We start from the raw sequence: 10,635 nt of genomic DNA, 5'->3' as shown, positions 1-10,635 counted from the left end.
ACACTGTAGAACAAAGATAAGTAAATTTAAAAATATAGCAATGAAATTATGAAAAATGAAACAGAAAAAATATAGAAAAAATAACAGTATCAGTGAGCTATAGGACAACTTTAAACAGCCTGATATTTGCTATTTGGAGTCCATGGCAGGGGGACAGGGACGGAATAAATACTTAGGAAATAAAGGTTGGATTTTTCCAAATGTCAGGTAAGACTACACAAGAAGACAGTGAACTAGTCATATGCTTACATCTAGATGTGTTGTAAATCACCACAGAAGTGACCATTACAAATGCAGACCATTTACAGGAAGTGTTACACCGTTGATTCAAATTCGAGTATCATGTATGGTTTTCTCCCTTGGGTGGGACTGCTGGTATATTTCAGGATGTCCACCAACCCTAAACCTCACTCAGTATCCATGGTGCCTCCCAGTCATTATGCCCAAGAAAACAAAAGTCACTCCCGAGTGTGGTGCCACTTCTTTGAGAACCGTTGGTTAAGAGTAGACCAGGGGCCAGAACAGAACATGGGCTGCATTTGTATGGCCTGTGGGCTGAGAATGGGTGTACCTTTTTTTTTTAAATTTTATTTTAATCATTGTTCAAGTAACAGTTTTCTCCCATTTACTCCCATTCCAGCCCACCCACCCAACCCTCCCCACTTCCCTCCCATTACCCTCCACCCCTAGTTTTTGTCCATGTGTCCTTTAAATTTGTTCCTGTAAACCCTACCCATTCCCCCCTGAAATTCCCTCTTCTCTCCCCTCTGGTCACTGTCAGTCTGTCCCCTATTTCAGTGTCTTTGGTTATATTTTGCTTGTTTTTTTGTTTTGTTGTTTAGGTTCCTCCTGTTAAAGGTGATGGGTGTACCTTTTTAAAGGTTGTAAAGAGGAGGAGGGAGGAAGGAGAGAAGGAGAAAAGAAAGAGGAGGGGGAGGAGGACAGAACATGAAAATCAAGAAAAGCAAAACAAGAAGGAAAAGGAGGAGAAAGAGAAGAAAAGGGGAAGTGACAAGTTTTGCTGACCCCTGGTCTATCTAGACTCCAGAGGAAAAGGGTACCATCTGGTCTGTTCTGACAAGGAGTTTATACCCTAGTGGGAATGTGTCCGTTAGGGTTCAACCATAGAAGCAGAATCACTGTAAGCGGTATGCAATAAGGGATTTATTACAGGGATTAGACTAGGCAGTTGTGAGAGCTGGTGGAGAAGTCTGCAGCAGGCCTTTGTGTCTGGCAGTGGCTGAAAATCACTACACATTGATCGGACTGTCAGTAAGAAGGAAAAGCTATACATGAAGCAGGGAAAAGCAAGGGCAAACTAGAACCCACCTGAACAAATTGGAAGCTGTGAAAACAAACTAGAGCCTCTGTGTGTCTCTCACCACCTCCAATCTCATTAATGAAAGTAACCTGAAGAAGCTGGCACGCTTTGCTGCACAGCTGCATGCATGCCCCCATCCTCCCTGCATGCCCCACACACTGCGGGCTGATCCAGCATCACGCCCATCACACAGTCCTGTAGTTGCCTGCTTCCTTGTTAGTGTCCTCAGCTGGACTCCAAGCCTTGACAGAGGGAGCTGCATCTGTCTTGTTTGTCATTGGATCCCTTGCTCCCAGCACAAACACGGAGTAATTGCTCAATCACTATTTTCTGGATGAATGAGTGAAAGACATATCTACGTATCAAGTAAAAATTAAGCTGAGCAGAAGTGAAGCAGGTGACTCACTCAATAGAAGGATGGTCTTCTTATTATTCTACATGCATGAGTTTTAATGTTACAGGCACTGTGGTTACTTCATGTTGTCTGCTGGACTTCAGTGGTAGACAAGAGTGGTTCTCTATGCAAAGAGGAAGAGCTCACCCAAAGGGTGTGTGCTTCACTCTACTGGTCCTTGGGAAGTGATGGTGCACGTGCTTGTCCCTCATACCAGAAGCTGAACTAAACTAGCAGGCGACCTGTACTGGGGACCTTCTGGCAGCAAAGAAACAGCATGCCCAGCACACTATCCATGTGTAGCAAGAAATAAAGCATGTCCACCATGTGAGACTGACCAGGATGCCGGAAAGAGGGTGTCAGGCAGGATTCCACCAAGATTCCACCTAGAGACACATCATAGTTATCAACATCACTAAATAATAGCTGATGTTTACAGAGCATTTAGCCCATGCCAAGCATTGTGCTAAGCACTTCACATGCATTATTATAGGTAGTCCCCATAATGAGATCTATAATCATCTCCACTGTGTAAATGGGGAAATTGAAGCTTTGACAGGTTCTGTTGCTTGCCCAAGATTGTAGAGCCGGGAAGAGTCAGGACTGGAATGCAAACCGACACACATTTCATCCAGAAACCCAACCTCTCACCACCATCCGTCTATGCTTGGAAATGGGGCCAGTTCTTGAGAAGACATGAGTCTAGGTTTTACTTTAACAAGCAAAAGCTGTTTCCATACAGCAGGCATTTAAATTATTTTAGTAAACACTGGAAATCTATTCCAGGATTAAAGTTTCAAAGTTATTGCATGTCAAAGATAATAGATATATTTGTATGTATTTTATAGAGATACAATATATGATATCATATTAAGTTCTATATGTAATGAATCAGGAAATTGAAGCAAAAAACCCCCAAAAACCCAACATTATATAAAACATCAGCTGTTTACCAAAAGGTGTTTAATGATTAAGAAATGTGACCTATTATGATATTACAACATATAAATTCAACTTTACCCAAAATCTCTATTTGTTCTAGGTAAATAATACTTTTTAGACAATTTTGGTAATTTGAATAAGTTTAGATCCATCTAAACTTAAATTAGAGCCCAAAATATGTACCACACTTTAACATACACCAACATTATAGATACGATAGATTCAAGTTAATTCCATGAGTATTTTTGACAGTGTTCTGGAAACTGTTTGAGATACAAAGATGAGTGAGACTCAGTCTCCCCCTTCACAGGCACTCCGGAGAGCGGGGAGCACAGAGACCCTGCCTGGCACAGAGCTGCAGACCCAGACGAATGAGGTCATAAAAGCCCAACACACAAAGGGAAAATGGGAATGGAGATTTTACTTGGTGTGCGTATTCATGAAGTAATAAGGATCCCCCCAAAGTTGGCTACTTTCAACTTTTATTAAACATATTTCTTATATTCAAGTGAAATTTGTTCTATCCAGTTTAATTTCTTTCATATCCTGAGTCCTTTTGATTTGGAGTTATCCAAAAATGATTTTTCTTCTCATGAGTTCAGAATTTGTTATTACCCTGCTCTTTCCCTGACTGGATGTTACCACATTTTAACTTTTTCACTTTAAAATACAGAACAATGTAAAACCTAAAATTTTGAAACATAAAATGTCTTTGGAATTTCAACTAAAAAATTAAAGGAATAAAGAGCTTCATTTTTGCCAAAAAGACTAGATTTATATCTTTAGATGAAATATTTGATTCTGTATTTCTATAAATACATGGAAATAGCAATCTAGTCTTAAAAGTTGTAAGAAAACATTAAATTTACATTTAGGGAACTTTCACATAAGCTTTCCCAGACCCATGCTTACCTAATAAAAATTTATTTTCTCAACAGTGGACTCTTCGAGTATCTTGACTACTCCCTCTGCTCTGCATACAATATTATTATCTGCTAATATTCAGAAGTCTAAAATAACCTTATCCCTGGGACTATCTTACCATAGAAATATTGCCTTTAATTACAAAATTCATAATGCCAAATTCTTCAAGACTAGAAGAATTTGTCCAGTTTCTTCGACAACAAAAGGCTTTTCTTTTTTTAAGAGTACTGGAGAGAAACCTAAGAGAGACATACGAGAACATGTATCAACTAAATGTCAAGTGTGGATTTTACTTGCATTCCACTTCAAGCCAATCAACTAAACAAAAAGTTTTGAGACAATTGAGGACATTTAAACATTGCCTGGATGAATCAATGCTATTATGATTTACAGGGTATAATAGTGTTGTGGTTACATTGAGGGACTTCTTATCTCCTCGAGAACTGTTACAAAATATTTGTGGATAAAATGACAGAATATCTAGGAATTTGATACAAAATAATTCAGTGGGGAGAGGACTTCCAGAGAGTAAAGATGGAACCAGGTTGGCCCAGCTGAGAGGTACACAGAGGTTAATTACACCAATCTTTCTAGCTTCGGATGTGTTTGGAAGTTCCCATTATTTAAACAAAAAAAAAGATAATAATTAAGAGAAAATATAAATATCACTTGAAATGCAACACAATATCTTTCATACAACAGTTACCTTGGATAACACAGTAAGTCGCCTTAATCTGAAGAATTATTGATTGCAAATGTGACTTTAAATACAGACAAAGCTATAGAGAGCAAAGCTACAGTATCTGAAGAAAAAGAAATCTCTTGTGCTCAATTTAATCTCACTTTTCTCTGCTTGAATTTGGGAATAGAAACTGCTTCGCTAATTGAATAAATAATAACGATCCCCAAATATTCTTAATTACTGACTACGATAAACATACTCCCAAATTCTAAGAACAAATAAGAAAATAAAGTTTATAACCAAATATTTCTGTTATATGTGTTCTTGTTAACATATATACCTTGATTATATTAAGGTAATTGAGAAACAGGGAACTGGTGCTGAACTAAATTTCAGACTGGATTCTCAAATCTTTTTTTTTTTACTTACATCTAATTTTCTGGGGTTTTTTTGGGGGGGAAGAGGGTGGCAAATTTTGATAGCATTAGCTGTCATCTAATTAAGTTCTTTGAACCTATTGGTGTATGTGGAATCAATAAGTGCTTAAAACACATTGAAACAATGTCAGTGCTGATATAAAAAAGCAGCCATTAAGACTAAACTATTTTCATAGAGATTACAGGAAGGTGAAATTAGCAATTACAGTAAGATTACAACTTAGGTTGGAATCAGTGTTAATGCAGAAAACATTTCCGGACATTCTCCCTAAGTACCCCGTGGAATGAGAGCTGAGTCCCTCCACTTTAACAAGATGTGGTGAAAAATTGGTGCAAAATCTCAGAGGACCAAATTTGCTTTATCTCTTTCCCACACTTACTAGTTCGTATCGCCGTTTTGGTCCTAGCCTTTTTTGTTTTTAAAGAGTTTCTGCTGTTTCTCTGGATTTTTCTACCGTCTGTTGTTGCATTCCAGTCCACATGAAAGAAGCAGCGGGACTCTGGTTTAGGCCGACGGGAGCAGAGACGGTTTCTGAAGGGTCTGCTACACTCCCGGGAACAAGCCGGTGCCAGCGGTTTGGGAGTCACCGGGTCTGGGCGCTTAGGATGCGGCCGCCCGGCTGGATCCCTCTGCGCGGAGCCTGCTGGCGCGGCAGGCACCTGGGCCCCAGTCTGCCCGGCCCCCAGACGCCCTCTCTGGTCTCCCAAATCTGAGCCCCCACCTCCCCTCCCAGCCCACCTTCCGACCGGGGCGTGAACCGAGGGCGGCTGCTCCCGCGGCCCGGCTCCTCGCCCTCCCAGGCCCGTGCTGCCCGGCCTCCAGGGCACAGTACGCCTCTGCCGTTCTCTGCATCAGGGGCCCCGCGCAGGGCGGGCACGGAGTGGAGCGAAGAGTCAAGATTCCGGAGATGAATTGCGGGGCAGTGCGGGGCAGGGAGGAGACCGGGGCTTTCGCCTGCAAGGGGACCAGGGTTCGCTGTGCCGCCGAAGCCTGGGTTCTCGGGCACCGCGCGGGGGGCGGGGAGAACGAAATGCAGCCGGGGAGGAAGAACGCGCTCTCAAGCCTCTCTGCGATCGTGCGTGCGTGGACTGGGGTCCTTTAGTTCGACGTCGGCCGGGTCGCGGCCACGTCCTGTCCTCGCAGTGACCGTCCTAGGGAAACGCCGAGCGGAGTCCAGGGCAAAAGGCTGGGAGACTGGAGGCGCGCGCGTACTCAGTGCTTCCAGCCCGGGGCCCGGACCCCGGCCCGCTCCAGGCCTCGGCCTCGGCCTCTGCGACCCAGAGAGGCCCAGGCAGGAGAAAGTCGCGGACGCCCATGGGGCTGTGCTTCAAAAACCAGACAGGGCCAGGTATCTCTGCCTCAGAAGGACCCTCGAGAGAGTTTCTTAATTTCTGCAAGTCACAAATGTCTGAGCTGCATAATGGGGATCCTATAGTGTCACTCGGTGCTGGGAACGTTTAATGCCGAGTCTGGCGCAGAGAGCAGGGAACAGAGGCTGGCCGTTGTGGTTACCGTCACGGCGGGCAGGACCACGGCGTCTCTCTTCCGAGTTTCCCTCCTGCTCTCGCCCCGGCCTCTCTGAGCCCCCAGGCCCTCGCGCTCCGCTCCTCCCGGAGGCTCTGGACGCAGCCAGCTTTCTGGCCTCGAGACGAGACCGAGGGTCGAGAACCACCCCGACACTAGACCCCGGCGCGCACTTCGGAAGCCACGGACCCTGTCCGCGCGGATTTTAAATGGACCGCAGCTCTTGACCAAGGCCGCGGCCAGAGGCCAGCACCGGGGTGGGCAGAAGGCGGGACTCAGAAGGCGCCGCAACGACGCCCTTGCGCAGAACCCCCGGGATCCGGAGCCTGGCGTTCCGCGCGGCCCGGGGCGCAGCCAGGCCTGGTCACCGCGCTGAGCACGGTGCCGCCTGTCCACATTCCGCCGCCCACCCTCCCTGCCTAGGGGGCTGCGGAGTCACGGCAACGCCCGGGACGTGCCAGCCCGGCCCGCAGTGAGGGCTCGGCGAGTTCTCGACATTATCAGTGGTTCGCTCGGGCCCCACTACGACCGGACCTCTCCACGCGGTGGCCGCGCTTCTGGACAGGTGGATCCGAAGCGCCACCTTCGGTCGGAGAACGATGTTTAATTTACTCTTCCAGTGAACTGATGTTTTTCCTGAAAATTCATTATTCGACATAGTTTCATTAGGTAGAAATTAGGAGCTTGGGGGCCGGCTCCAGGCAGGTTACGACCCGCAGTCACCAATGTTGGCGGCCGTACTGGTCTGGCCGCGGCGAAGGCGGGAAAGAGGTGGGAAAGAGACCTCGCCGTCTCCTGCGAGACGCGACTGTGCTGGGAGAGCCTCGGGGTTGCAGGAGGCTCCACCTGGTGCCCCGACGACGACGACGACGTTTGTGGGCCGGAAAACAAAAACAAAAAAAAACGAATGTGGGCCTGGAGATGTTTTCGCATGAAGGGCAAGGGAGAGTTGGAATGTGAATGGCTCCCTTCATTCTCGGCTTCTTTCCAAACTCTTCGGTTGGCCCAGACCTGGAGAATTAGCTAAGTCGATCTTAAAGCGGAGGTGCAAAGTGTCAGATAGACTGAGTTCGCGAATGGCCAAAGCCCAAGGAGGGAGAGGTGGATGAAGGAGAAAGAGGTTTGGGGAGGGTCGCCTGCAGCCCAAGGATAGGAGCCCAATGTGTGGGACTGGCGGCGCTGCTGTACAGGCAGGCGAAGGCTGCAGGTGCGGAGCAGAGGGTAGACTCCGAACTTCGAACTTCGGCGTCCCAGCGGCTGCCAAAGGTCGGGCTTGGCGACTTTCCCGAACGTCTCTGGAATCGCACTACCAAGTCCCGAGGAGGTAAGGACTGCAGGCGGAACGTGCCGAAGAAGCTCTGAGTGATGGGGTGGAGATGAGAAGCTGGAGTGAGAACGGACCGATTAAATGGTTGTAAATACATGTGTCTCTATCATCCCTCCCTCCTGTAACGAGAAATTCATAGCTGGGGCTGAGGAGTAGCTGAAGGGGGGCGAACTTCTTCACATTCACAGGGTGACTTCTTCCAAAACTGACCTGAAAGTAATTCTTTAAGAAAAGGAAAGGGAAAGAAAGAAAAGAGAGGAGTGGAGGGGAGGAGCAGGGAAGGGAAGAAGAGAGGGGAAAATTAGTTTGTTCAAGAGCGGGAAGGTCTCTAGAAATTTGCATCCTCTGGCGGCGTATTTCCTGATGGGCATCTTGGTCTTCTTTCCCTCCCGCCCAGTCACCTGAAGTCGAGTACAGTGAACTCTTTCTGATCGCAACGTGGTTTCGGAAATTAACTCTTTCGAAACAAAAAAGTTACTTTCTGGTCTAAAGGGAGAGAATAGGAGTCCCTAAAAGTCACTTTCCCAGAAAGAGAATTTTTAAAATTGTAAATATCCAAAACATGAATGCTTCTTTGATATAGCCCTTTTCTTTGGGCCCTCGTTCTAATGCTTTTTTAAAATACAGCCCTGGCTGGTGTGGCTCAGTGGATTGAGCCCCCCCCCCTCCCCCGGCCTGCCAACCAAAGGGTCACCTCAGGGCACATGTCTGGGTTGGCGGCCCGGTCGGGGGGCGGGGGGGGATGCGTGAGAGTCAACCACACATTGATGTTTCTCTCCCTCTTTTTCTTCTTCCCTTGCCTTCTCTCTAAAAATACATAAATAAATAAATCTTTAAAAAAACCTTCCTCCCATACTCAGCAATCGTTGGCTTTCCAAATTGATTTCAAATAGTCCTCCAAATTATTCAGCAGAAAAATAAACATCTTTAGGAAGATAAAAAATAAATGGAGACCACATTTACATTTCCTCTAATTATTTTATACTGTAGGTTTTATATATATTAAACCCCATACTTCCAAAGACAGGTCTGTTTCAACTTCAAATACTTGGAAGTTTTAAAAGTCATTTTGAAAGTGAGATGTTTATAATGAATAAAATTGTAAAACTAAATTGTTTAATTGGGGGGAAAGAACTATTTTTAAAAGAAGTTCCATTTAGAAAGCAAATAGTGAGAAGTAATATAAAATAAATGATGTCGTGTTATGATTTAGCACTTTATTTAGTCTACATGGCTGGGTTTAATTTTAACACCTTTCCATGGAAGTTGGCACATCGGAGACACAAATCAGAAATAAATGCTCTGAGGTTAAAATTCTACTTACATTACACATCCCTTTCAGGAGGACATAAAGGACAGGAGCACTTTGTACTGGGCTTGGGAATGATACCGGCAGTTCCTAGGGAGTGAAAAAGGGAAAACACGTTGTGCGTTGCACACTGTATGTTTTTCTTTGCGCACCAGAACGAAATGCCCCACTCACGTTCGTCGCTCCTCTGAAACTATGCAAACCGGAAACACCCTAGAAACCACAAGTGGAGGCTGGAAAAGGCGAGCCTAGACGCCATGGGAAGTTTACGTTCATGTTGTCTAAGGAAACAGTACTCAACTTTTCGTTTGTAAATGTTTCGCAGCTAACAGAAATTAGTGGTTGCTTTGCTGCGGGATGCTAACGCAGACACCTAGTCCGGGCTGTGCGAGGTGCAGTGTTCAAGGACAGGCGGCTGGGAGAGAAGGACGGGGTCTCCCTGCCCTTCCTCTTCTCCCCAGATCCCCTTGCAGCCTGACTTCCGCCTGGAGCCCTCTGCTCCGGGCTGACACCCCAGCAGCGCAGAAGCGGATAGGTGCTGGCCCAGCAGCGCGCCTTTGCTGGCCAAGTCCTGGTGCTGCTGCTGCTGCTGCTCCAACACTGTCTGAGCTGCGGATGCGGCTGCCACGGCAGAGGCGGCAGACACGTGGAGCAAGGGGGCAGCGGCCTGGGTGTGCAATGGGCACGATGGGCGTTGCAGCAGGTGACAGTAGCTCCATGGATTCGGGGACAGACTCTGGGAGGTCTCTGTACCCCCTCCTCCGACTCCTTGCATGATACTCTCAATGCTGAAGGAGGTGCATCCCCCTCCGGGCCGTGACGCGGTCCCCTTGGCCACCTCCCAAGGCTGGGAGCCCACGGCGAGCTGCAGCGCTCTAAGGGAGCCGCTGGGGGTCACCAGGTCCATTCCTTGCACTTTCCTCGGTGCCTCCAAGTAGGTAGGGGCGGACAGCAGGAGGTAGCGAAGGGGATGAGGATGCAGCAAGGAGCACAGGCGGCTCCCGGGAGCGGCTGCGGGGTAGGCCCCGAACACCGGCGGCCGGGCTGGAGACCTGAGCAGCAGGCTCGCATAGGGGCCGTGCAGGGCGGCTGGCCCTGCGGGCAGGGGGAAGGGGTGGTGCAGGTGGGCTCCTGCGGGCGGGTGGTGGCGCTTGAAGCGCTTCCTGCGCCGAAGGAAGCTGCCGTTATCGAACATGTCCTGGGAGGCGGGGTCCAGGCTCCAGTAGTTGCCCTTGCCCGGGTGACCAGGCTCTCGGGGGATCTTGACGAAGCAGTCGTTGAGCGAGAGGTTGTGTCGGATGCTGTTCTGCCAGGCCGGGAACTTGCGGCGGTAGTAGGGGAAGCGGCTGCTGATGAAGGCGCAGATGCCGCTGAGCGTGAGGCGCTTGTGCGGGCTCTGCAGGATGGCCATGGTGATGAGTGCGATGTAGGAGTAGGGGGGCTTCGCGGGCTGCGGGGCATCCCCAGAGGTCCCCGCAGATCCAGTGGAGGCCGTGAACTTGGTACCAAGCTCGGGGGAGTCGCTCCGGCAGCCTCTGCTCTCCGCGCGCTCCCGGGACAGCGCTCCCGCACCACGCCGCGCCCCCTGCGGCTCTGGCTGGTGCAGCTGCTCCAGGGACTGCGGGCTCCCCTCATCCTCCACTTCATCCTCTTCTTCCTCGTCGTCTTCATCTTCCTCCTCTCCCAGGATATTGATCTCACCATCTTCCCCTTCGGTGCCCGGGAGGCTGCATGGCGGTGAGGAGCGAAGGCGCTCGATTATCGGCAAGTTCAT

General features: G+C 48.3%; 1 protein-coding gene across 1 annotated transcript; it reads right to left on the bottom strand.

Annotated features, from left to right (window-relative positions):
- Positions 1 to 9,234: 9,234 nt before the first annotated feature.
- On the bottom strand, positions 9,235 to 10,635 carry LOC123819905 (forkhead box protein D4-like 1). The gene has a single exon (XM_045840501.1). The coding sequence runs from the start codon at positions 10,633 to 10,635 to the stop codon at positions 9,235 to 9,237; it is 1,401 nt and encodes a 466-aa protein (XP_045696457.1).

This window comes from Phyllostomus hastatus, unplaced genomic scaffold (genome assembly GCF_019186645.2).
Source record: "Phyllostomus hastatus isolate PE091 unplaced genomic scaffold, TTU_PhHast_1.1 phas_contig_34, whole genome shotgun sequence".
Classification (NCBI taxonomy): domain Eukaryota; kingdom Metazoa; phylum Chordata; class Mammalia; order Chiroptera; family Phyllostomidae; genus Phyllostomus; species Phyllostomus hastatus.
Note: the sequence above shows the minus strand (reverse complement) of the source record. Positions and strands in the feature narration are given on the sequence as shown.

Coding starts and splice junctions, on each gene's coding strand:
- LOC123819905 (XM_045840501.1), bottom strand. CDS start 10,635: ATGAACTTGCCGATAATCGAGCGCCTTCGCTCCTCACCGCCATGCAGC.